Source organism: Rousettus aegyptiacus, unplaced genomic scaffold (assembly GCF_014176215.1).
Source record: "Rousettus aegyptiacus isolate mRouAeg1 unplaced genomic scaffold, mRouAeg1.p scaffold_m13_p_13, whole genome shotgun sequence".
NCBI lineage: Eukaryota > Metazoa > Chordata > Mammalia > Chiroptera > Pteropodidae > Rousettus > Rousettus aegyptiacus.
This window is the reverse complement of record NW_023416288.1, coordinates 71,356,146-71,383,778: the sequence shown is the minus strand read 5'-3', so window position 1 is coordinate 71,383,778 and position 27,633 is coordinate 71,356,146. Positions and strand designations below refer to the sequence as shown.

The following is a 27,633-nucleotide window of genomic DNA, read 5'->3' as shown; positions in this document are numbered from 1 at the left end:
TCTCATTTGACATAGATCATCTAACCTTCTAGAAATATTTTATTTAGTTGATTTCAGGAAACCATGTTCTCTTGTTCTCCTAAAATCTCAGTCTTCTTGGCTAGATTCTCCTCATCTTCCTGACGTCCAAAATTTGAAGTATCCCCTAGCCAGTCCTGAGCCTTCTTTCTATCTCCCAGGAAGACTGCATTCAGACTGAGTTTTAAATACCATCTAAATGCAAATTAACATTTCTATAGTGCCAGACATTTGGATAAGAAGTTTATGTGGACCATCTTGTTTAATTCACACAGACCACAGGTGTCCTGTTAAGTTACAGAAATAATTTATAATCATTGTAATAAATCACAGGGTAAGGAAGTTATGATATCCCCTCCACTCCTACCATGCCATCTCACTGAGGTAACCAGCACTCGTGGTCCACCTCCTTTTCTTTGCCCCTGCAAGTACATACCTGATCACATAAGGATTTTGAGCCTAGTTGATTTGTATCTTACACGTTTCCATGTGAGAATTAAGCTTTCAGGGGACTGCTCAATATCTGAGCATCTTTTGCAAGGCCTCCCTCACCAAAGAAAACATACAAGTTTTTAGATTATATGGTGCCATTTCTCCTGGCCTCTTTTTTCCCCACAATTACTTTTATTCCTATTTTTAATTTTTAATTTCAAATTATTTACTCGTCTGATCCCTTCATTAAGGAGCGATTAGGGCTAAATGAACAGAGAGAGACAAGTACTTTGAGATGAATTTTAAAGCATGCAAAAGGATAAAGTCCACTAGATTTTGAGCTTCTTGAGTGCTGGTATGATACTTGTTTTTCTTGCGTGTCCCCTTCTAGTACACTACACGGTATCTTGTAGATAGACACAGTTAATAAAATATTTGACTTGGTGACTCAGAGCGATGGCATACAAATTCCCAGTTAGAGCTCTGTACCTGTGGCCTTTGATTCCCAGCATCTTATTGATTAGGGCACTTTGTTAGTTGTTTAATTATACTGATTTTCTACCTTCCTTAGAAGTACTGCCATTTATTTTTAAACTAATATAAATTTGAATGAGTTCTATTTAGAAAATTATTATAGGTGTTCATTATATATCACTGTAAGGTCATTAGAGGTATCCTAGGGTGTGAGCAATTGACCTTTGGGAATTAGTTTAACAGTATAATAGCAATAGGGTGCCCTTTAAATGATTTGTGAAGAGGAGCACTTCTGATGAAAACATACTTTAGAAAATATGTACTTCAGGGACTAATCAAAACCTTTGGAGCATTAAGTACTGTTGATTTGCATTTTCGACTACTTATGTTCATGAAAAAAATCTTCATGAAATCAATGATTTGTAAAAGAGAACATTATGCCCGTCCCAAATTATTTTTAAAATTCATTTATTAATTTATTAAAGATATTTTAGTGTAAGGCTAATTTTTTAAAGAGTATTTTAAACAACATTTTAAAATAAGATTTCCAAGCCAAGGAAACATGCTTTCATCTTTAGTTTATTGATTTTTCACTTTTAAGAAAATATTTTTTATTTTTCAATTATACTTGGCATACAATATTATATTAGTTTCTCGTGTACAACATAGTGATTAGACATTTATATAACTCATAAAGTGATCACCCTGATAAATCTAGTACCTGACACCCTAAATAGTTATTATAATACTATTGACTATATTCTTTATGCTGTACTTCCCATCCCCATGACTATTTTTTAACTACCAATTTGTACTTCTTAATCCCTTCCCCTTTTTCACTTCCTCTTACTCTGGCACTCGTCAAAATGTTCTCAGTATCTATTTTTTTTTTTTTAATTTTGTTCTTTATATTCCACATGTAAGTGAAATCATTTGGCATTTGTCTTTCTTTGTCTGATGTATTCCACTCAGCATAGTACTCTCTGGTGCAGTCCATGTTGTTGCAGATGGCGGGGTATCATTCTTTTATTTATTTCTGTGGCTGAGTAATATTCCATTGCATGGATGTACCACATCTTCTTTATCCATTCATCCATTGATGGTCACCCCGATTGCCTCTATATCTTGGCTATTGTAAATAATACTGCAATGAATATATAGATCCACATGTCACTTCAAAGTAGTATTTTGGGTTTCTTCAGATAAATACCTAGAAGTGGGATCACTGAGTCTTTCTTTGTCTCTTGCTGTAGCTTTTGTTTTAAAATCTATTTTGTCTGGTATAAATATCACTATCCTAGCTTTTTTGTTTTTTGTTTCCATATTTATAAAATATCTTTTTCCATACCTCTTTGGGTTCTTCTTTTTGGGAACCCTCTGAGCTTCCTGGGGTTGTATGTCTACTTCCTTCCCTAGGTTAGGGAAGTTTTCCATCATTATTTCTTTAAATAGGTTTTCAATTTCTTGCTCTCTCTCTTCTCCTTCTGATGCCCCTGTGATGTGAAATTTTGTACGCTCAATGTTGTCCCAGAGGCCTCATAAACATTCCTCATTATTTTGGATTATTTTTTCTTTTTGCTGTTTAGATTGGGTGTTTTCTGCTACTTTATCTTCTAAATCTCTGATTCTATCCTCTGCTTCATCTAATCTATTGATTCCCTCTAATATATTCTCCATTTTAGTTATTGTATTCTTTATTTCTGACTATTTCTTTTTAATGTTTTCTATTTCTTTGTTAATGTTCCCACTGAGTTCATCTACTCTTCCCCTGAGTTCATTGAGCATCCTTATAACCAGTGTTTTGTACTCTGCATCTGATAAATTGCTTGTCTCCATTTTGTCGAGTTCTTTTTTCTGAAGCTTTGTTCTGTTCTTTCATTTGGGACATGTTTCTTTGTTTCCCATTGCAGCTGCCTCCTTGTATTTGTTTCTGTGCATTAGGTAGTGCTGCTATGTCTCCCAGTCTTAGTAAAGGGGCTTTACGTAATAGGTGTGCTCTGGGGCCCAATGGCACAGTCTTCCCTGGTCACCAGAGCCACATGCTCAAGGAGTGCCCCTTGTATGTGTGTGGCTTCCTGTTTTAGTTGAGCCTTGATTGCTGTTTGCATGTCAGTATGAGGGATTGACCCTTGGGCTGATTGGGCAAGGTGAAGGACTGACCATATAGAGCAGGATTCACTTTAGCAGGGCTCTGGTGCCTGCCCAGGTTTCCCTTTAGATATGTCCTCCTCAGATGCCATCCTGGGTGGGACTCCAGTTCCTGCTTTGGTTGGAGCAGGCCACTGGGTGTGTTGATCCAAACAGGCCAAGTTCAGCCTCAGCCTATGCACCTCCATTGTCACCTGGCAAGAGTCACCAAGGAATTTGCAGGTGGCTGCTACCTGTGTTGGGCTTAGAAGTGCCTCAAGAGGCCAAGCCATGAACCAAGGCCAATTGCTGCTAGTGCCAGGCTTGGGTACGGGGCAAAGGGGTATGGCGCAAGAGGTACAAGGCTAGATGCTGCTGCTTCAGGTTTTGTGAGCCTTTGACATATTTTAGGAAAGTCCACAGCATAAGCCAATAAAGACCATTTGTATGGGAAAACACCACTGGAGGCAACTTAGGTGAGCCCACAAGTTGAGAGAGGCAAGGTCTTAGAGAATCACCTAGGTTGGGTGACTAGCGTCAACCAGATTGAAGGAGACTCAGATATAGCAGCCACCTGCATCTGCACATGGGGCAGGGGAGAGCTCAACAAAGAAACAGTGGAAACTGCTGGTACATCAGTCTGGGAGAAAGCTGCCCCTCCAGCCTCCATCCTGAAGCCAGCAATTCAGTTCCTACCCATATGTTCCTGGTTCCTTTTAAGCTGCTGCCCCAGCACTGAAGCTCAGAGCGAGTGAGTCCATCTGTGAGTAAGTCCGCGCGTGGGCTCCTTAAGAGAACCTCTGCAATTCCTGCAGCCTTCTGTCTCACTCAGCCACCATTTCCACTGGTTTCCTCTTTCTGGCATTGGAACCCTTGGGTGGGGAGTCCAATGTGGAACCAGGACCCCTCACTTTTCTGAGGGGACCTCTACAGCCACCATAGCCCTCCAGATTTTCAGTCACACACAGGAGTATGGGACTGACTGGGTTTCCCAAATCTCTGCCTCTCCTACCAGTCTTGAGTTGGCCTCTTATGTATGTTCCCAGTTGTAGGACTTTTCTTCAGTTAGACCTCAGGTGGCTCCCTATAATTTTATCGTAATTCTTATGTGGTAGTAAGAAGCATCTACCTTCTATGCCATCTTGACTGGAAGTTTAAAATTCACCTTAAGTAATATTCTACAAAATAAATTCTGCTCATCGCACAGGTGAAAAGATCTTTTTATTTTGTTCGTTTATTTATTTTTTCTTTAGATTCCTCATATAAGTGAAATTGTATGGTATTTGTCTTTCTCTGACTTATTTCACGTAGCATAATACTCTCTAGGTCCATCCATGTTGTAACAAATGGTAAGATTTCGTTCTTTTTATGGCTGAGTAATATTCCATTATATGTATGTACCACATCTTCTTTATCCAGTCATTCATCGATGGGCATTTATGTTGTTTCCATATCTTCCTCATTGTAAATAATGCTACAGTGAACATAGGAGTGCATATATCTTTTCAAATTATTGTTTTGGATTTCCTCAGTTAAATATCCAGGAGCAGAATTACTGGGTCATATGGTGTAAAATAAATGATCAAATGAAACAGAAACAGACTCGTAGATACAGAGAACAAACTTATGGCTGCCAGATAGGAGGGGGGTTGGGGAACTGGATGAAAAAAGTAAAGAGATTAGGAAGTGTAAATTGATAGTTACAAAATGGGTAAGGGGATATAAAGTACAGTATAGAGAATATAGTCAATAACATTGTAATAACTGTGTGTGGTACCCAGTGGGTACTAGACTTTTCAGGGTGGGGGGGATCACTTTGTAAATTATATAAATGTCTAACTACTATGATGTATACCTGAAACTAATATAAAATAATATTAAATGGCAATTTTAATTGAAAAAGAAAAAAAAAAGAAAAAAGATCTTTTTAAAAGGAAAATTCTAACTAAATATATTGGAGGTTAATTTCTATTCCCTTTAATCTCTTTTTGCTCATTTTTAAATCCTCTAATTTTGTTCCTTTCTTCCCTCTGCTTTTCTATTTCACAAGTCACATTATTTCCCTTGTATACAATATTTCTTTTTTTCCTCTTAAAATTGTTGTGAATTATTATGGATAACTTGGTTGATAAATTGATTTAGAAAATGTTAAGCTTGATAACTGAAGGAAGTAAAGTACCATTATGTAGGCATGGGGGATGAGAAGAGTAATATACTCATACCTTCAAGCTGTTACTACTTTCAAGCCTTTAAGATAATCAAATGTATCATTGAACTAAATACAAAGTATACAGTGAATTATGTTAATTCCTAGTAAGTGTTCCTGAAGTGATTGTTGGCATGTTTCTAGATTCTGTATTTGTTATGGTTACAAATAAAGGAGAAGTGTACCTTGAAAACAAATGCTATAAATAATAACTCACTGACTTTCAAAGTTAGATTTTATGCGAACACTTGCTTTCTTTTTTATCATAATTTACTTTTATGTATTTGCCAAATATGTTGATTTATTTAGTAAAGCATTGGCAATTAGTGATTTATATAGAAAGAAAAAGTGTTTAGTTAATATAGCAAATAATAAGATTTATTAATTAATTTACCTTGTTGCATCATGAAGAATGGTTTTATCAGCATTGTACTCTCTATTGTATTACTTATATAAAGTGAAAAGCAGATGTCAAATAATCCCAGATACAGATGAGAGTTTTAGCTAGAAATAGAGTTACTTTATTTACCATTGGGTATTATCATTCACACGAAAGTCTTACTTGTGGCATAGTAAGTAACAACCGATAACCTGAACTGTCACTGTCAGGATTTTTATGTTCTGGGCCCACATTTTTTAATGTTCTGAGTAGTATCCACTACAGAGTAGAGCCTTCAGTGTGGATGGCTAGCTCATGAGTAGTTCTAGACATATGCCTGTCATCTAGAAGATTGATTTAGCTTTCTTTCTCCAAACTCCTGTTCTTGACCTCCTTTGCCTGGTATTGGTCTGTGGCTTCTACTTCTCACCTATGTCTATAACCATTTTTTCTCTTGGATTCATCATGCAGTTCTGTATTTACCTTCCTAGGACTTTACCCTGGTTTTATTCAGTGGCTCCAGTCATGCCACTGTTTCTCTGATTTCACATCTTTTCTTTTCATTTTTACCTCACAACCCTGATTTAGATCTTCTTATACCCCATTACACCAGATCATCTAGTCATTCATATATTTATTTGTTCAGTGAAAATGTATTGAACGTGCGTTCCATGCCAATCCCTGTCCTAAGCGATTGGTCTAATCAGTGGATACCCCTGACCTTATACAATTTATGTTCTAGCAGGGAGAAGAGACGCAAGGCAATAAACATAATAAGCATGTATTTTTATAGTCTATTGGTAAGTGCTGTGGGAAAATAATAAAGTACAACAAGGTGAGGAGGATTAGGACAGCCAGTGTGCAGACAGTGAGTAGGCCATAGAAATCACAGTTTTAATAGGATGATCAGGTAGGTATATGTGAGAGAAAGGGTGTCGTTTAACCAAAAACTGAGGAGGTGTAGTGTGGCAGTTGGTCATGTGATACATGCTCAAAGACCCCGAGGCAAGATTATATATGCCTGGTATACTCAGGTAATAGCAAAAGAGTCTTGGAGAGATGGCACTGAGTAACCCCAGGGGAGGAGGGGTGGGTTACAGATCATGTAGGATTTATCAACTCTAGTAAGGTCTTCAGCTTTTACCCTGGGTAAAATATGGGAACCTTGCAAAGCTTTGAGCAGAGGAGTGATATGCCCACTCTTAATTTTTACAGGCTGCTGTGTGGCAAAGGAGAAGAAGGGAAGTCAATCAGAACGCTCTTGTATTAATCTTGGTGAGAGACAGTGGTGGCTCAGGCCAGAGAGATAGCAAAACAAGTGGTGAGAAGTGGTCAGATTCTAGATATATTATGAAGGTAGGACCAACACAATTTGCTCATCAATCAGTGTGTAGTGTGAGAAAGAGAGAAATCAAGAATGGTTCCAAGGATTTTTCTTTGGGAGGAGAAGAGTTTCCATTGGCTAAGATGTGGAAACCTGCAGGTGGCACAGGTGTTTTGGGAGGTCAGGAGTTCAGCTTTGAACAGGCTGTATTTGAGTAAGCACATATGCATTTTTATCTTAAATAAGGGATCCTTGATTTTTTTGTGGACCTTAACAAAAGTTTGCTTTGTTGAGGCAATGAAGCCAAAAAATGTAATGAGGCATCTGGATTAGGTAGAATTCTTCTAAATATATTTTGGTGAGGCACTCCCATTGTAGGACCATCTGCTTTTAAAATGCCAGGCAGATAAAACTTGGTTGATTTCAGAGAAACCATGACCATAACAGCCTTACAAAATACATAATGCTGTGGCATACATATATTTAGTTTAAATTCTATAGATTTTCTCTTTTTCTTATTTTTACTCAACACTTTTTCAAGTCTATTCATTTTTGCACTATGTACCTTTAGTATACAGTTCCTAGTTTTTAACTGCTATATCATATTTCAAATTATGCTCTTATTCTCTTAACCTTTCCCCTAAAGAAAGACCCCCGGTTGCCTCCAACTTCCCATTATCCCAGCAGTGCTGCAGTGAATATCCTTATAGACATGTGAGAAGCTCTCACTGGTGTGTGTACCTAGGAGTGGGATTGCTGGCTATGAGGGCATATGCATGTTTGATTTCAGTATGCCCTGCCAGTACACTCTCCAGAATGGCTGCTTATTGTTTAAATTCTCATCAGCAGTACATGACTGTGCCATGCATCTCAGTACTAGGCTTTTTTGAACATTGTGTATTTTACACACACACACACACACACACACACACACACACACACACACTCTCTTCAAATTTGTTGCACGTAGCTTTCATAATGTTATTTCATAATTTAAAAAATATTATTTCTTTTCCCTTTTCATTTTATATTCTATTTGCCTTTTTTAATTATTTTTCTCTGATTAATCTTGCCAGAGATGTATCTATTTTATTATATGTTCAAAAGAACTAACATTTGGTTTTGTTTATTTTCTCAACTTTTTTTTACCCCAGTCTTTCTGCCCATATTTGTACTATTTTGTTTCTTCTCCTTCCCTTCCATTCTCTGTTGCCTTTTTTTTTTTTTACCAATTTCTTAAGTCAAACATTTAACTTCATTTATTTGAAGTTTTTCTTTATTCCCTAGTAATTTCATCTTATCCTATGTTATATTTTTAGCCCCTTGTCATTAATTTGTAATTGTTTTCTTCATCCTGCTTAGAGAAAATAGATCATATGATATTGATTTGGGGAGAATTTATGGAGGCTGCCTTTGAGGCTTGGTACATAGTCACTTTTTATAAATGTTATATCTGTTTTTGAAAGGAACATGATCCCTGTTGGTTATAAAAGTCTCTCTCTCTCTCTCTCTCTCTCTCTCTATATATATATATATATATATATATATATATATATATATATACACACACATACATATATATATATACATACACATACACATACACACACACATTTGTTTACTAGTTTGAATTTATTAACCATGTTCAAATCTTCTGTGTCTTAGCTTATTTTGTTTGCTTGTTCTATCAGTTTCTGAGAGAGATATGATAGAACATTCACTTCCAATTGTTTATTTACCTGCTTCGTTCTTTGTTCAGTTAATTGTTGCTTTATATACTTTCGGGCTATATTGTTTGGTGCATTTGTGTTGATTATTATCCTGATGATATATTATTAAGACTATATAGTGCTCCTCCTTTGTCCCTTGTATTTTTCTGCCTTGATTTTCTTTTTTTCTTGTATTAGTAAGATGGGCTACTCTAGTTTATTTGGATTCGTTTTTGCCAAATATTATGATCAAATATTATGATCATACTTCTATAACTTTTTGATTGACTATTTGGATCTGTAAAGTTTTTGCTGAATATTGTCTTTATTCACATCTGAGAGTTTTGTACTTCTGGTTAGTATGTTTTCCCATTTGTCTTTATTGTCATTATTATTCTGTTTAGTCATTTTTGCTGTCTTTCATGTTTCGTATCTATTGTATTTTCCTTCTTCTTTTCTTTTCTACTGAATAGATCTGCTGGTTTAACGTTTAAAAATTCTATTTTATTATTCTCATGGTCTCTATTTACTAAGATCCATACTTATATTTATTTTTCTTGGTCAGTTATTAAGCTTAACAATATGTATATGTTCTTCCCAAATTATAATTAACTTACCGTGTGCCTGACCTCTGTATAGACTCACACAGCAAGCAGGGAAATTCATAAACAGATTTTCCTTCTTTGCGATATGCAGGGAACACTGATGTCTGAGTTTCTGCTCTCCTGGCTGGGCTGCTTCTACAACCAAGAACCACTGAAACTGTTGACTTCTTTAGTGAACAGATAGATGATAACAGGAAACAAACATATTGGCTGACCTGAGCTAGGAACAGAAACCATAAAGCAGGCAAAGCCAGCAATGCATGTGATGACCAGAGAGGACAATGAGTTGGCTCTCTTGGGTTTCCTTTGTAGATAACCTATGCAAAACCATTGAAAGTATCTCCTTCCGGAGCAGTTGTCTATCCTACTTATTAAGAGCAGATACTCTGATAAGCCTTCCCCTTCTCCATGAACTTGGGGACTCTACTTTTGTGACTCTAGAGTCCACTGGTACACAAGATTACTTTCTGAGATCTGAGTCTCTTAAGCCCAGTAAATGCAAGCTTAATATCTAGTAGGCATCTTGGTAGACTCTCCCACCAGTAAAATTTTTACTGCTTTGGTAAAGGAGTTGCATTTCTTTTCCCAGTCCCAGACACCCTTGACTCTTCTCTTTGCTTTCCCTTCCACATTTAGTTAATGTGTGCAAGCTCTGTTGGCTCTAATGCCAAAAATGGACACAAAATTTATTCACCTCTTTTTAGCTACACTGCTGTGATCTTCATTGTAGTCACCATTATCTTTCATCTAAACTATGCAGTTAGTTTCTGGGCTTCCTCTGTGGCTCTCTAGAGTCCCTTCTATAGAAAGTAACCAAGTAACTTTTAAAAATTCAGATCAGATCGTATCACTTTCCTGTTAAAAAGCCTTCAGTGATTTACTATTGCATTTAAAATAAGATGCAAACTCTTTATATGGCCTGCAAGGCCCTACATAATCTGTTCCCTGCTTCTAAATTCAGCATATGCTACTCTTTTGCTTACATACTAGGTTGAAGCCACATTGAGTTTCTTTTTGAGTGTGCCAAGCTTGTTTGCTCCTTTCTTAGGGCATTTTCACAGACACCTCTCTTCACCTGGAATATTCTGTTTCAAATTCTCACTTGACTGGCTCCTTTTTGTCATTTGGGCTCAGTTGAAATAACACCTTCAAGGGTTTTCCACATTACCCAGCTGACAGAGCACTATACACAAAAATATACACTCATATATATTTGTGTACTCTCTCACTCACATACACATACTCATATACATACTATCATTCTCAGTCATATTATTGTCTTATTTTTCTTTCACTTTAAAAATTATCTCATTTATTTATTTGCTTACTTATATATTATGTATGTCCCACCTCCACTAGAAAGTTAACTCCACAAGGACTTCATCTTGTTCTCTGGCACATGATAGCTACTCAATTTAAGTTTTGTTGGATGGATGGATGGATGGATGGATGCCTCAGTGAGGAGTAGAAAGAGCACGTCCCCCCCCACCCCCCACCAAATGCAAAAATAAGACTTGACGGAGAACTTATGACCCCCAACATTAAAAGTTCTTTTCCACCCAGATTAAAGCTTCAGTTCTTTTAGCAAGCACTTGTCTGATTATATAGTAGGCAGTCAGTTTATTTCATTAAACCCAGGGGATGAGAAGGCCTGTTCAGCTCAGTAGTACTGTAGTCAAGTGTTTAGTTACTTGCAGTTGCTGCCTGACCACCACTCCTGCCCTCTGTGTCTGCCAACTCCAGATATGGAGCCTGTCTGGGACTCTCCTCAGAACAGCTGCAGCTTCCTCAGCTTCTTTTGCTATGGTTTAATCGAGTCCTATTTGCAGTTTGTCTTAGAGAAATTTCTCGAAATCTCTTGTTTAATGACTCTACCAGCCTATTCCTCTCACTCCTTTTGCTGTTTTCATCGCAGGTATATATTTGTCTTCTTTTGTACCACTTTCCAGTCATTTCAGGATGTTGTGGGGGGCAGGGCGGAGAGGAGGTAGACATGCTTGTTCAGTCTCCCGTCTTAATTTGTAAGTCCTTTTCTGAGTTCTTTTTCTACAGCATTGAGATGCATAAGGACTTGTTGAGTAGACTTGGAGTTTACATGCTAATAAATAACTCAGGTGTTCTCATATAGCCCTAATTACAGGCACAGTAATTTATTTAGACTTTTCACTAAAGGTTAAGAGTTCATTTTGTGCTGCTACAACAGAGTACATGTCCCTTTCATAAAGAGAAACATCGCTTGTGTCTTGTACAGTTTTTTTTTTTTCAATCTTGCCCTCTACTCTTCATTAATGGAGAGACAGTCACATCCAAATGCTCTGAGTTTAATTTAATGGATTCTGGTAAAACAACCTCAAGTGGATTCTAGGTCCAATCTGAGAAATTTAAGAGGCAGAGTTGAGAGAAACTGGATACCAATTAGATAAATTTTTCTTTTTTTCTTTTCCTTTCAGATGTTGAGTATTGTGTGTGTGTGTGTGAGAGAGAGAGAGAGTGCGCGCGTGTGCACACGAGCACACACGGGCGCAAGAGTGTGCAAGAAGTCACAGATGCCTTCCAGATTTCTTGCTTGCGAAACAGGATAAAATGGTACTGTAATGGGGATTGAGATTGTAATATAACTCACTGTTTGTTTGGTGAGGGGCAGCAGGAATTATTTCAATTTTAGATTTGCTGCTTTTGTGTAAGTATCTAATAGGTAGTGAGATATACACACCTTGAGCTCAGGAGACCTGGGCTGGAGGAAGTTCTGAGAATGATTAGCATGGAAGATGATTAAAACCATGAACGAAGGTGAGCTCATCCAGGGAAGAATGAATAAAGGAAAAAAGAAAAAGAGAATTGGGCAGTGCAGAATAGGTTGATCAAAGGAGACTTGAAGTAACCAGTGAAGTAGGAAGAAAATCTAGGTGAATGTTATGAAAACCATAGCAAGAGAAGAAAATGAATATAATATCTAAACAATCCTTAATGCGGCACTTGTCAGACAGTAAGTATTCAGTAAATATTTATTATGGAGAAAATATTTGTTACAGTTGACTTCAAAGAGGTGATTGGTAATTTGGCTAAAGAAAAATCAGTGGGATACAAAGATTATAAAATAGATTGTATCATATTGTCTCCTGAATGTGAGGTGATGTGTCTACTGGAGATAACTCTTTTAGTATGCTTATATTATATATGAGAAGAAAAGAGAGAAGTGATAGTTCCGAGAAGGGATCATGTAAGCAGGAGAAGGCCTGAGCATGTTCAAATGTTGTTGGAAAAAGACTGAGAAGAAAATAGAAGTTGTACATATCTACAAAAGAGAAGGGGTCATTGATAGAATGAGTTTCTAAGAAGTGCATAGGGATAATTAGGGGCACAAAAGGGATGGATCGACTAAAGGAGAGATTCTGTGTGTGGCTGATAGGAATACAAAGATGTTTCTGGATGCAGACGCAGATTGTAGTAGAAAGGTAGGGTTGAAGAATCAAAGAGGGGCCTGCCCACTGAATTTCATTTTCTGCTGAGAGCTAATTGGGAGAAAATGGGTTAGAAGTATGAAGGAAGTGGTGCAATGGAGGAGAGAAGTCACCAGCGAAATTTATTAGAGGTTTACTGGGCAGTATCAGCCCAGCAGAGACTTTAGATTATTTTATTTCAGTTGTTCCTCTGAACCTCACAGTTGTGTCCTTCGGCCTGAATTTTGGGGCAGAGTTGATAGACATCTGGGTTGATCCAAGGTTAGATGTTGGGTGAGAGAAACAGAAAGACAAGGAAGTTGGAAACATGAGGGATTGTCGAGGAAGTAGTGAGGTGATGAACCATGGGCTCTGGGTTGGAGAGGGAGGGAGGGAAGGAAAGTAAGAAAGGATGTTAAGTGCCTACAAAGTGTATCATTGAGGACTTCACAGGAAATAGTAAGGAGTGTACATTTCATTTTAAGTACAATGGGAAGCCATTAAAGAATGTAAAAAAAGAGGAAGGATATGATCTGACTCATGTGTTTATAAGATTACTGGATACACTGTTGAGAGTGGAGAACCAGAATGGAAGCAAGGAGCCCAGGTAAGCAGTTATAACAGTCATCCAGGCAAGAGCTGAATGAACAATGTGGAACTGGGGCTGGCAGTGGAAAAGTGGATGGATTTGAGATATATTTAGAAATAGAATCAACAGGATTTGACTGTTGTAAATGTTATTGGCTCTATCGTTAAAATGTGTTTAGAATCCTTCCACTTCTTACTATGTCCACCGCCAGCCTCTTGGTCTGAACCATCATTATCTCACACTTGGGTTATAATAACCTTCCACCTGGTCTTCATGCTTGTACTTCTGTCCCCTTGCATATACTCTACACAGAGCAGCTAGAATGAATCATTTAAAACATAAATTAGACCATGTCATTCTTTGGCTTAAAACCTTCCAGTGGTCTCTCATCTCGCTCAGAATTTAAATTCTAAACATGACCTACAATCTAGCCCTGGTTTCTGCTGTGTTCACTGTGTTTCAGGTACACTGGCCTTGTTGTGTGTTGAACCTTCCAGACTCACTCCCACCTCAGGATCTTGACACTGCTAGGATCCTCTCTGAATGCTCCCCTTCCAGACATTTCTGATGACTTGCTCCCTTAGCTGCTTCAGTTTCTCCTCAATCCTGCCTTCCCTATCCCATTGCGCTGACTGTTCTATTTAAAATTGCATCTACCTACCACGCCAGCATTCCGTAACCTCTTTCCCTGCTTTATTTTTTCTCCTGACAGTCTGTGTATTGTTTTCTCTCTCCCTTCGCTATAATGTCACTTTTAGATGGGAAATAATTTTTAAAAAAATATGTTTATCACTTTATTCAAGTTGGATGGTGCCTGACACATAGTAGCTTTTCAATAACCAATTAAAAAATGAATTGCTGAATGGATTGGATAGGACTCCACAGGTTTTCAGCCTGAACAGCTTGATGATATCAGTCATACTATTTACAGAAAGGAGGACAACAAGAAGAAGAACAGATTTTCAGGGCAAAGCAGGGATTGTTTTGCCTACTTTTTCTGGAGCTTTCATGAAGACAGTGGGATACATGTCTGGAATTCATAGTTGGGGAGTTTTGAAGTTACCAGTATTTTTGCAAGATTTAAAGCCATGGTATTGAGTTAGACCATGTATGTAGAAAAGAAGATACAGAAGGAAAAAAGTTAATAAGTGGGCCCCAATGGTCTCCCACATTGAGGAGAGGCATCAATGGCTTATGAGAAGGAGCACTTGGAAAGGTAAGAGGAACACCAGGAGAATATAGTATCATAGAAGCTAAAAGAAAAAAAAAAAGAGCAATGAGAGTGGCTTAAAAAAGATAAGGACAAAAAATAAGTGGAGAGGATAAGACACTGGTTGTCTTAGTGAAGTTAAAGAGGAAGTTTAGTATTAATAATGATATAAGATAAATGGAGATTGGTGCAGTATGGTCAAGAGAGTTGTGCATTTTAGATGGAACATGACTAGATGTCAAGGTTAGGGTTTAGCTGTGACCTTGGGTTACATAATTGTAGTGGACTGACAGTAGTTTGTTTTGAGGCAGTAAAAAGATCAGTCTAGGATATTAGATGGAACGTTTATATAGACTCTGATCATCTGCTTTGAGAGTAAGGCTTGAGGTTAAGAATAAGAATCTGGAGCCAGGTCTCAAAATTGTTAGTATATGTGGATCTGTTACCTGATACAAAACATGGTCAAAGGATGGTGGCAGATGTTGGAGCATTATGTCATGAGCTTCACAGGAGCAGGAACTGCCTTCCAAGGGCTGAGCAGTAATGGTCTGAATATGCTGTGGGGAACTGGGAGAAGCCAGCGCTTCACCTTGCCTGGTAGGCACAAGTTTTGAGGGGGAATTTGACAGCTGAGCAGAGCGGTGAACTCAGCTTGTGTTCTGTAAATAGTTTATGAATGTGTTGGGGAATTTGTGTATCATGGAGTCAGATTCTAGGAGAGTGTAGAAGAAAGACTCAGGGAAGAAAGAGAACATTGGAAGGCAAAGTGATTACAGAGCAGTGTCGGGATGAATGTCAAAGGTTGAAGTACTGACCTTCTGCTCACTGCTATAAAAGAATCTCATAGTAGCTAACTTTTAGCATGACCCTATTGTGAGATGCCTGCCAGGGTGAGTGTTAACTGTGCCACAGGTAACCAAATGAGTTAATCTCCTTAGTAGAATAACTTAAGATTTCTAATTCTGATTGGTTATTTACCATAACCCATGTGAATGTGGAAGGGTGTCTGCCAAACACAGTTATTGTGGTTTTGGCATAAAAAGTCCTTTCTGACAGTAATTGTTGGCCGGCATGTTTACGCTGCTCATTGAGAGCACTCCTGGAATAAGAGAGCAATGCCATGTCATCACGGAGGGAAGGATGCTTATCGTCCTGTTTTCGTTACTGGGCCTGCTTCCAAGCCATTTGAAATCTGCATCAAATTTTTCAGATTTGTTCCTGATCTCAGGGCTAGGGCACAGCCCTAGCTGAAGCTATTTAAGATGATAAAGCGAATGTACTCAAAGTGTTACCCGTCAGTTTTGAAGAGGGTATAAATCATTCTTTTCCTTAAGGCAGGATGAAACTGACTTCTTCCCTGACCTCTTTTCCACTTTCACCCTTGGGGTTCTCGAAGCTGCAGTTTACCATGGAGTTTAGAGTAGGAAAATTTTACCATTATTGAATAATACAGATAAAACAGTGGTGCTGGCAGAGCCTTGCTTTTGGAAGGTTTTTAAATGTCTTGAAATGAGGTAAAGCATTGTTACTGAGGAGGGTAAAGGTTGAAGAAGAGAATCTGAAGATTTCTAATTCTGATTGGGGTTATGCTTATTTTTTCTGATTAAGAAAGATAGACTGATTAAGGAACTGATTGAGGACCAAGTAGAGGAAGAAATTTTATATTGAAAATATTTTGGTTAGGATCTGTATAAGGGCAAAGCTTGTCTTATTCACTAGAAAATTTTCAGGAAAATGTCTCTCTCTGGAATAAAATGAGCATAATTTTGACAGGAAAAGTAGATAATTATTCAGGTAAGCTTCCAGCCCTTTGGATCTTCAAGCAGTACAGAACTGTCATTGGGTAATTCACCATTGTGCCTACAACTGTTAGTTCTCCACTTCTCAGTTATAGATGTATTTACATCATGTGCTCAGTTCAGTGAAGAACTAGTTAACTTGTAATTTAACTAACTGTTCATGTAGATCATATATTGATCATGTTACTTTTCAATAGATGCAGCTTAGTATTTTTCTTTAGATTAGTTCTGAAAAAGACATTTTCTTATTAATGTACACATAAGCCTCTGAGGACTGCACTTTATAGTGGTCTCTGTAAATGGAACGCTCATGGGCCTCTGAGGACTCGGGTAAACAACTCACTCTTTCCTTTCCCTTCATGGCCCTTGGTGTCAGTAAAAGTCACAAGCAAAATAATAACCATGCAATACAGAATATCTTTTATATTTTCTGTTTATGCTTTTATTTGACCTATCTATAATTAAATAATGTCAAGCTTGCAACTATAACAAAATAGTATTTGCTGTTTGAATATAATTCAGGCCAAATTCTATAAACTTTAATTAGGCCAAGCTTGCACTGACCTCAGTAGGAATCTGGCTGAGGATCTCTTTTAATTACCTCTTTCTTAAAATATGTAAGAATTCTCACATTGCTTTTTCTCACTCAAGGAACAATGCATGGAGAGCTAAACTAACAAAATGTTTAAATAGATACAAATCAAACTCGAAAGGTTTAAACTGTTGTTTTCACCCTGTAAGTCAGCTGAGAAAAAGCATACACACTGTAGTTCTAAATTATGTCCGTAGAGTATTTCAAATCCAGTGAATTAACTCTCCTTTTTTTTTTTTCCTATTTGAGCTCATAAATGTTAACCTCAGAACTGCCTCAAATTCTTCCATTGAAATAAACTTGAACTGACAATAGCCAGATGATGTAAAATTGAAACTGAAATCCTATCCTTGGCCCATCCCATGTTCTTCCCCATAGGTATTAGAGGAATCATAGGAGAGTTCGTGTTTTCATTGTATGTGAACTGAAATATTTGGGCAAAACAGGGTATATAAATTTCTTACTGCCAGGAAAAAGCAATTACCAATATGGAGAAGATAGCTGGCAATAAATAAACAGAACTATGCTAGATAGTGAATAAGTTTAAAGATTTATTTAGAATGACTTGGCTTATAGAAAACAGGTCTTTATATTTATCATATGCCTTCCTTCAAGTTTCTGAATAGAAAGGCCAATTATGTCACCAAGCCTTTTTTTTTGTATGTTATTTTAGAATAAATAAAGTGAAATATGCTATATTGTACAATTAAAACCAAAAAGGAAACTAGTTGCACATAACAAACCAAATAGCACTTTGAAAAATGTAGTTTACCTGTATTAATGTTATGGCCCCCCTTTATCAAGCCCCCATATTACGTGCGAGTGCACTGTGAGCTGGGTGTTTGCACATTAGAAAAGCCAGCTGACCTGGGACTAAGAAACTCCACTGTCCTTGGCTGTGAACCCAGGTCCATATGATTCCAAAGGCAGTGGTGCTCTCGATTTCAATACGTGACACCTCTCCCATGAGGAACCAGTGCCTTCTCTTTTGTTTTCAACACAATGTGCCATGGGAATCTTTGAAGTGGTTCTGGCTAGGAAACAAGTAGGAATTTTATGATAGAAGAGTTTTCTTATTAGGTAGTCTTATCATAGCCTAACCCCAACTCAGTGCTAAGGGTTAGAGAGGAAGGAATTTACCTTATAGTCAGTTTAACTCTGAAGCTTCCTTCAAGATGAAATAATAGTTCTTATAATTCCTCACTCCACATCTGTCAGTATACCCACTCTCTGGAACTCAGATGGAAGAGAATTAAAGAGTGGGACTCAAAACTGTTGTTCATCTGAGAATAGCAATTATTATCTTGATATCATTACAGAATTCCAGTGCAGTGTATTAAAATCTATTAGATCAAATTATTTTTTGAGGAATTCCCAAAATGTTGTTTAGTCAGACATTAACCTTTTTTTTAGACTCTAGCAATACTTTAAGGAGCTACAGAGTCAAAACCCCACTGGGGGAAAAAAAGAATTTTGTCTCAAAAAGAATTTAGAAAATAGGAAAACAAAAATCTAAGTGATAAAAATTGAACTCTTCTTGGCTGGAAGAATTACAAATTAAAAGGCACATCAAATGAACTTCCTATGTTTGAAAAAATGACTTTTAAAAATACATAAAAAAGAATAATGCATTAAAAACAGCCTCACTACCTAGAATTAATAATAAATAGTAATTAATTAATAATTAATTTAAAATTTTGTCATCTTTGTTTTCTTTCTTTACTGAAAAGAAATAAAACAACATAAAGTCATAGCCCCATGTGACCACCGCTAACCCCGTTTACCTCCTCTGAGGTACCAACAAGTTGGCGTTTTTAGTTTGTTTTTGTATGTTTATATAATACATACCCATAAACAATATGCAGAATTGTTTCGTGTGCATTTTAAAATTTAATGAAATGGTATCATATTGTGTAACCTATTTATTTCTCTACAGAGTATTTTTCACTCAAAACTGCTTGATATTTGTCTACATTAAAATACATGAAGCTTAACTCGTTCGTTTTACCTGCTACGTAGCATTTTGCCGTGCAAGTATACCCCATTTGATGTATGCATTCCACTGTTTATATCAGTGCTTCCCACCTGTGTGGGTGTCCTAGTAGGAGACTCTTCAGAAACCTGTGATTGCTCTCTAGGGAACAGAACGGAGAGGAAGTGTCAGATTGGAGGGTAGGTCTTTTTCAATTTTATAGTGGTCTGCCAAACCAGCTGCGTATAAGAGGTGTGATGTTTTTCAAATATAATATCATTATGAAACTCTTTCTAGGAAGACTTTAAAAAAATTTTTCCTTGTTAACCAGGGGTTGGCAAACTAAGGCCTGCAGGCCAAATCTGATCTCCTGCCTGTTTTTGTAAGTAGAGTTTTATTGGAATATAGCCTTACTCATTCTGCAGGTACTGTTCATGGCTGCCGTCATGCTACAGTGTCAAAGTTGGATAGTTGCAAGACAGATCATATAGCTCACAAAGACCAAAATATTACTCTCTGGCTCTTTACAGAAAAAAAATTTTCTGATAATAGTAATAGTATTACCTACTATCACTCTGTTGAGTCTTTTTTGTTTTGCTTATTAAATTATCTAATATTCAGTCAAATAAATAAGCAAGATGATTTTGGAATGTGATAGAAGCAATGAAAAATAGTGATGCGAGTGGGGTGATGGCATTAGATAGGGTGATAGAGAGAATCCAAGAAGGTGCCATGTGAGCTGAGACCCAGGAGATGAAGAAGCCAAGGCTCAGAGAGGTTAAGTAATTTGTATAAGGTCAAACAGGTAGTTTAGTGGCAGAGGTGAGATTTAAACTCAGGAATAACTCCAAATATAAGGCTCTTTCCTCAGCTGCCTTTATTCTCATAAAAACTATACAAAGCAGGTACGATATGTAAGTGTTACAGCAGAGAAGCATAAGCAAAATGGTTTAGTTCTCCTGGATTTGGCAAACCGGAGACTGGGGTTCTGACGTGTTGAAATTTGGAATCAGTACTGATGACTGGGTTTGAATCACAGTCCCAGCACTAACTTTGGCTGAATCGCTTCAGTATGCAGTCTTCATTGTTTTTTGGTAGGGTTGGGGGTGGGAGGGACCATGTCTGTAAATGGAGGAGGGTGTTTGGATGATCTCCATGGGCTCTGCTGGCTCTCACTTTCTGTGATGCTGTGACGTAGGAGGTGGCATTTGATATGGGCTTTGTAGGGTGGGGTGATTTTGACAGGCTGCCTTGTCAGTGAAGGGGAAAGGTATTCCAGGTGGTGAGAACAGTTCAAGCAAAAACACAATGGCTGGTAACTAGAGAAAGAACTCTGAGACTGATGTGTAATCGTCTAGTCTGACCAGCCTAGAGTTTTAATTCCATAGAAGAGAGGAGAGGCTAGAGGGGTCTGGCACTAAGCTGAGGGTAAGCCTGAGAGTTATGCTTAGGAGCTTGGAAGTTTTCCCCTAGACTTACAGGAGTGGAAACATCCTGGGTGTTTTCTTGAGCATCCCTGTTCAGTGACTCGACTCTGTATGTGAATAGTTCCAGTGATGGAGGGTTCTCTAGACTGTCTGTTCCATTTTCAGACAGCTCTAAGTGCAAGACGATTCTTCCTTACATTGAGTCAAAGCTTATGGGTTCTAGCTTTATTGTTACCAAGTGTAAATAGTGGAAGGCCACTGGAAGATTTTAAAGGGTAGAGGAACATGTTCAGAGACATGTAACCTGAGGGCCTGAATTAGGCCTGTGGCAGCACGCTGATAATATGTACTCCAAAGGAAGAGAACTTTAAAAAGCATTCCATACATGAAATATGTACTGAGGACCTCTGATGGGTCAGTCAGTGACCAAGAATCTAGTGATGAGAAAGAGTTCCTGCTCTCACAGTCTTACCAGGCTCATGGAGGGTGGACCAATAGACCACTGTGACGACGACTCTGTGAGTTCCAGGTAGGAGTACTTAACCTGGCGGATGGAGATGAGAGGCCAGAGTCAAGGGGCGGGTAAGTTGAGGAGCTGGCCAGATGGACCAAGGAGGCAGAAGGGAGAACACCCAGGGGAAGGGGGAGTGTGGAGATAGAAACACGAGCAAATGTGACCTATTTAGGGAACTGTAAACAGTTCTCTGTGGGAGCATGGCATGTGTGTAGGAGAGGCTGACGCGGTGGACAGGGACTCATCATGAGGGGCTGTGTTTGTCATGCTAGGGATTTTATATCTTGAATTTGATGAGAAACCAATATTCTTATATATAGTTTTCCCTCCCCAATCTATATAGAATATATATACACACACACATATATATACATATATATATATATGCCTTTAAAAATATTCGAACATATAGAAAATAGGAAGAAAGAAATAAAACTCACCTTTAATCTCACCAGAAATAGCTACTATTAAAACATTTAGTTCCTTTTTTTAGCAAGTGCATTTCTATGCATAGATAGAGAAGAAAAGCATGATCTTATTTGCAAAATATAGTTTGCATACTGCTTTTTCTAATGTAACTTTGTATGTCAGCATTTCTCAGGCTGTGCCATTAAAAATTATTTTAGAATTTAACTACAAATGACTACATGTAATAGTCCCAGAATGACTGTATCTTACACTTAAAAACTTCATAATGGGTTAAATTTTAATTTGCTTGCATTTTTCACTATTATAAATAATGCTGTGAAAAGCGGACTTGTTTGTAAATTTGTATTCACATCTGCCTATTTCCTTGGGAGAGGTCCAGCCATGTCAGTAGTTGCCTTTTAAGCAGTGGTGTGATGGACTCGAGTGCGTATATTTGAAAAGCTGTTATGACAGCAGTGTGAAGGGTGGATTAGAAAGAGGTAATCCAGAGGCAAGCAGAGGAAAGATCCTATGTGAGCAATGTAGGCCAAGTATGAGGGCATACATTAAAGTATTGGCAGTAAGGGCAGAGAAAAGAGGAGATGGTAATGATTCTTACCATCATGTTTGCTTGTTTATTTATATAACAGCTTTCCTCAAACATGAAGGAAGCAGTCATCAATTTTTACACAATACTTCAGAGGTAGGTTTAGGGACCTCTAAGGTGGCTGTAGTGGGTAGCACAAAGAGGATACCAGGGGTTAATGGTTCTCTTCTGTGAGATAGGAAATACCAGAGGGGAAGAACAGGTTCGAAGGGTTGGATTGGGGAGGAGGAATTTATGAGCCCAGGATTAGGTTTATCAGATAAAACTGTCAGGGAGATAGTTTATAAATTGATCTAAAACAATAGCTTAGGAGAGAGGTCAGAGCAAGATGTGAGGATGGGGAAGCCTTCCCCACAAAAGTAGTCCTAGAGATCAGGGTGTTTATGAGACTTGGGACATCACCAGGAAGACTACTTACTCCTAAGTAGCAGAGAAGTAGCAAGTAGCAAGACTTCTTTGGGAAACCAGAGAAGGAGCCAGGAGATAAGTATGAATAGAACCAGAAGAGAATGGCATCAAGGAAGCCAGGAGAGACAAGAATTTCAAGGAAAAAGTCATCAAACTGTTAAGTGTTGCAGAGGTCAAGCAAGAAAAGGACTGCGGAGGGTTCCGTGGGAACAATTTAAGTCACCTGTAGATGTGGGATGAACAGATTCAGAGGAATTGTGGGTCTGGAAGCCAGGTTGTAACTATGTGGTGTGGAGTCAAGGGGGCTAAAAGAATGGCTTTTGTCTGACACAGCTTTCTGTGAAGAGCTGGAGAGGACAAGGTAAGAGCGGAGTGAGATGGGGCAACAGAAGGTTCACTGTTTCTTGTTTATATTAAACAAGGAAAGCTAGATTTCCAAATTCTCAAATGACTTTGATTACCTCTCCAACATTTGCTATTTGCCGTGTTTAAAATCCTTTTATTGGTGATTATTTTTTTGGGCACGGTATACTTTGTTCAAGCTTCTAATGAAAGCAGTGCTGCTTGGACTCCTAGCATCTTCGAGTTCCGTGTAAACAAGCCACGACCGCATGTTCGCTCTCACAGCCTCATTGGACTTCAATAAGACTCCAGTTTTTAAGCTTCAGCATACTAATATTTGGGATTGCAGTTTCAAAATTACAAAATATGACTTGTGTCCTTGAAGTTTGACCTTTACTAGAGAATTGATCAAAAATGGAAAATGTTTAAATGTTGCAGTTTAGTGAACGTCTTTATTGTTTTGCCAAATGCTAACTGAGGAGAGATTTCATTCTAACAAGCTCTAATTAGAAAGAGAAAAAAATCAAAGGGTGATGTCAACCAGAATCAAAGTGAACCAGAACAAGAAATACTTTTATTGATTACAGAACATCAGCAATGTGTGGGGTGGTCTTATTCACTTCCTTTACTAGCACCGAAAATACTACAGGCTGCCTCTAGGGGATTGAGACAGTCTTATTGAACACATAATCATTTTGATAGGTGTTTTTTGTTGGTAATGTGATGCTCTTTGGGGCTGCAGAAAATTATTTTTAGAGATATGCTAAATGATTCTCGGCTTAAAAAAAAAACAATATGGCAAATGTTTCCAATGTAAGAAAAAGTGGGTAGTCTACTATGCATTTTATCCACTGGTTTCCTGCTTAATGGCAAATTAGCCTATTTTTGAGTAGTATTTCTCTCACCACAGTTGCTTTAAAAATGTTGATGTCAAAGAAAGTTATTTTTTAGAGGTTATTGTGTTATAATAGAAAACAGTTATCCATGTAAGAGATTAAATAGAGGATATATGCATATTCTATATGTAATATAGAATATACATATAGAATATACATATTCTATATGTATATAATTTTTCTTTATAAAGAACCTAGTTATCTTCTTCTTAAGATGAGATTTACCTTTCTCTGAGACAAGATTTTACTCTGAAATCTTGGTCCTTTCTTCTTTCTCTTCGCTTTCCTATGAAATTCAGTATTATATATTTTAACCCCATACTGTCCAGCACTTTTAGATCGTTCCTTTATTCATTCTTTAATGATTCTTGTCAACTCTCTAGCTACCTTACTTTTCACTGAATCTCATTCAATCTGCCCAGGCTCAACCTAATCATTTGATGTCTTTGCTACTGTACTTGGGCTGCTGTCAGCTAAAACTTGACAGTCGTGCCAACTGTAGCCTCTGTAAATTCATGGTGTCTAATTCGTTAGGCCCCCAAGACAGCCTTAGTAATCCTTGATTATTTCCCTCAGCAGTTCTCTCCTTTGTGGCTATTTTGCGCTTTCACCCCCATCTTCAAATTCCCTCCCTGCTACCTATTCCCTCATCCCAGACAATGATCCTGACCTGTTTTATTGAGGTCACCAGGTAGGACTCCTGAACATCCACTTCCTTTACTACCACTCCTCGTCACTACCTACATATTTTCTCAATTCACATCACCTTCATTATTGTTCTGCGTTTTCTCCTTAACTTTGTCAGCAGGCTGCTCAAAAGAGTAGTGCCTGCTTGCTTAGCTTTCTGTTCTGTGGCTCCATCTAAACCACTCTCGATGAAGTTTAACTGTTAACACCTGAGAGGTAGTTGTCAATCTTCTCTTTATTTGGCCTCTGGTATTTTCACATCACTGAGCACTACCTCTAATTATCTTCCTCAGTTTTTATGAAACCCCCTCTCTTTTGGAGGTTCCCACCTTAAGTTCTCACAAATTCAAATCGCCATTTTTTCAAAATAGCAGGAAAATTGAGCATTGAATGCTTTACAAAATAATAGTTGGTGTGAATGCTTATAATTCAGTATTAACTATACTTCTAAAAATTATACTTTCATAATACATAAACATTGTAATTCAGAATTAGTTATACTCTTAAAAGTGAGAAGTATATATTAATCATTCCTTGGTTTCTTCTTTCCTAGTTAATGAAGGAGTTCCCCTTGCTGAGCATGTTCAACATCCACGAAAACCTCTTAGAGGCGCTTCTGGAACTGCAGGCGTACGCTGACGTCCAGGCAGTCTTAGCAAAGTATGATGGTGAGTCTGTGGGTGTTTTTACGTACTTGAATATTCCTCTTTCTGATATATTTCAGTGATTAGATTGGAAGGATCTTTTCAAATAACACAGCATTTAGATAACTATTCTCTTAGAGATTTTTCACCTACAGTTTTATGATGGCATTTTATAGAATCTTAGAATTAAATGATTAGTGGGGGCCAGAATTGTTGAGTGGCCAGCGCCACATTCCTCTCCTTCCCTCCCCTCAAGTTCCCTTCACACTTTCCCTGTCAACAAGAGATATGCTTGTTCTGCCTTATCACCTCCATGGTCTGGAAGCACTCAGAACCTCTGCAGGCAGCACATACCCTGTGGGGACAGTGCTGAGCTTCTGCTGTAACCCCACATTGACCGTGACCACTACCTGTTTGCTCGTGTTGATCCTTTGAAGCAATTTTGAACAGCTAGTAGCCCTTGCTATAGCCCCTTGTGACAGCTCAGTAACTATTCGAAGATAAAATCATGTCCCCTTCATTCCAGGTCTCCTCATTAGCGGAATGCCTCTGTTTCTTCACGTGAGGTACTTTGAAGTCCCTTTGCCATTCTGGTTTCTCACTCATGAGCTTATTCCATTTTGCCTATTCTTAATAAACCATAAAAATAAGCTGACACATCCTAGATGTTTGAAAACTCTTCTGCTTATAGTTCCATTGTCTGTGAAACACTATATGATTAATTGAACAAAAATTATTCACATAATTACCTGCCATGACCTAGTTGCTGAAGTCTATGCAGAATTTCATACTGTTCTGCCTTATTTTATTGACTCTTTCCTCAAAATATTAAACATATGGAGCAAAGTGTACTTTTTAAGAATTATGTATGATACACAATTCTTCATAAGTAATCTTTGACATAACTTGAAGATTTTACCTCCTAAAGTTGGAGGAACTTAGGCATTATGAGACTCTTTTTTTTTTGTTATTAATTCTTGCTCACACGGATGATGGAAACTAAAAGCCCTTAGCCAGTGATGGCATCTCTTGGCTTGTGCAAACATGAGCACCCTAAGTAATAAGATGTATTCTACTTAGCATGAAACTGATTTTAGAAAAAGAGAAAAGTATTTGTGGTGCATTTATAGTAAATAAAGACTGATTGGGCTTCACATAGCTCTCTTTTGTTTTGTGTCTACGTGCTGGAATCTCACCGTTTGGCTGACTTTGGGAATCTAAGTTGTAAGACTACCTTATAGGCAAAATGCTCATACACTGAGGGCCTTTGTACGAAAGGAACCAAGTCCCATTCATTTGGGTTCCTGTGACCATGCACTTTTCCAGATGCCACCGTGTAGCCATCAGTGCCAGCAAGGTTCCAGTGTTTGCGTCCCCAGGGCCTGCGTGTACTCAACCTGGTACTTCAAGATTTTAAAAAAAGGATTTAACCAATAGAGCCTTTGGGATCTGAAATCTCTTAAGGCTCCTTTCATGAAGATCTCAGTTCATTACAGAAATTATTAGCTTTGTGTTATAAGACAGATTGTAAAATAAAAAAATGAACTCATTTGGAGCTTTCTGTCATCTCTATCTATCCCATTGCACGGCCTCTGTTCCACAACAACCAAAAGCTGATTTATTAGATTCTGATAACATATGTTCACATTATTTGTTACAACAGCGTCCCACCCTCCACTAGAACTTGGCTCACACGTTGCAGAATTCCTTTGTTGCAAATGGACAAACTCACTATACCAAGGTCTTTGTGTTGAATTTTGTTTATGTTGTGTACCTGGCAACGGAGATGATGTTCTTACTCATTATTCATGGAAAAAAGAGTGTCACTAGTGGAAGGACATATACTGTTGCTGAGATGCCTCGTTAGGGGTTTTAAGTTCAGCAGTTGTCAACGACTGCAGATGACCTAACCCTGACTGAATTCTGGAGGATGTTTTGGTGTAGATTTGGCTCAGGCCTGTGTCATATACAGTAGAAATATAATGAAGTGGCTGCGGAAGTTACTGTTCTTGAGAAGCGAGCTGCAACCACACAAGACTATTAAAACATGCCTCTTGTTCCTTTCCCCATACCGTAAAATGGGCTCTTTCAAGTTCATCTCTGCTGCTTTTCCTGGGGTCCCACAGGATCTCTACCAAATCGTCCCATTTTCTCTCCCTGTGCAAGGAAGTGGGTTCTTTAGAGGGCTCTGAGTACAGACAACAATTAGAGGAGCCCTGTTCGTCACCCTAGTTCAGATGTCATCACCCTCATCTATGAGATGCTAGAGACAGCTCTCCGTATTCCAGTTTCTCCAACCCTCTCCATAGAGCCACACCTGGAGCAGCAGGATTATATGTTATCTTTGCAAATTAGAATGCTCTGGTTGGGTATCAGTTTCTTGGATGGTTTATGGGTGCAACAGTCCTGCTTTATTACATTTACTAGGTGGCTGAATTTTTTTAGTAGTGTGTTGGGAAGTGACACAGTGGGATTAGTGCTGCTTTATTGACCTTTTGCAAAAAGGATTTAGAAATATAGTAAGACATGGCTTTGGGGGTGGGGAAATAACATGCTCTGAGGGAGGGAGGGAGGCAACATGTATTCCCTTTGTCTCATTCTTCCCCATTTTTTGGTTTTCTGTATGGTTTGTTTTTTGTTTTTGTTTTTGTTTTTGTTTTTGGCTTAAAGTTTTAAAAATGACATTCACAGACTCCTTTTACTCCTTTTCTGAAGCTCTTTGGAAGCCCTGAATCCCTAGTAGGATCACCAGTTAACTAGTCACGCATCTTTGTAATCTGCAACCTAATTTTGATTTTGATTTTGCCCCTGAGATAACTTCTCA

At 38.0% G+C, this 27,633-nt stretch overlaps 1 protein-coding gene across 9 annotated transcripts in view; it reads left to right on the top strand.

The window, feature by feature from the left end:
- ST7 (suppression of tumorigenicity 7) overlaps positions 1-27,633 on the top strand; it is a 243,900-nt gene that overhangs the window by 165,261 nt on the left and 51,006 nt on the right. For all 9 annotated transcript variants that reach the window (XR_004954069.1, XM_036231002.1, XM_036231003.1 and 6 more), the window contains one exon: positions 24,719-24,833. Coding sequence is in view for 8 of the 9 variants with exons in the window: in XM_036231002.1 (XP_036086895.1) it covers positions 24,719-24,833 (115 nt within the window). In the remaining variant the exon portion in view is untranslated. The remainder of the gene's footprint in view (positions 1-24,718; positions 24,834-27,633) is intronic.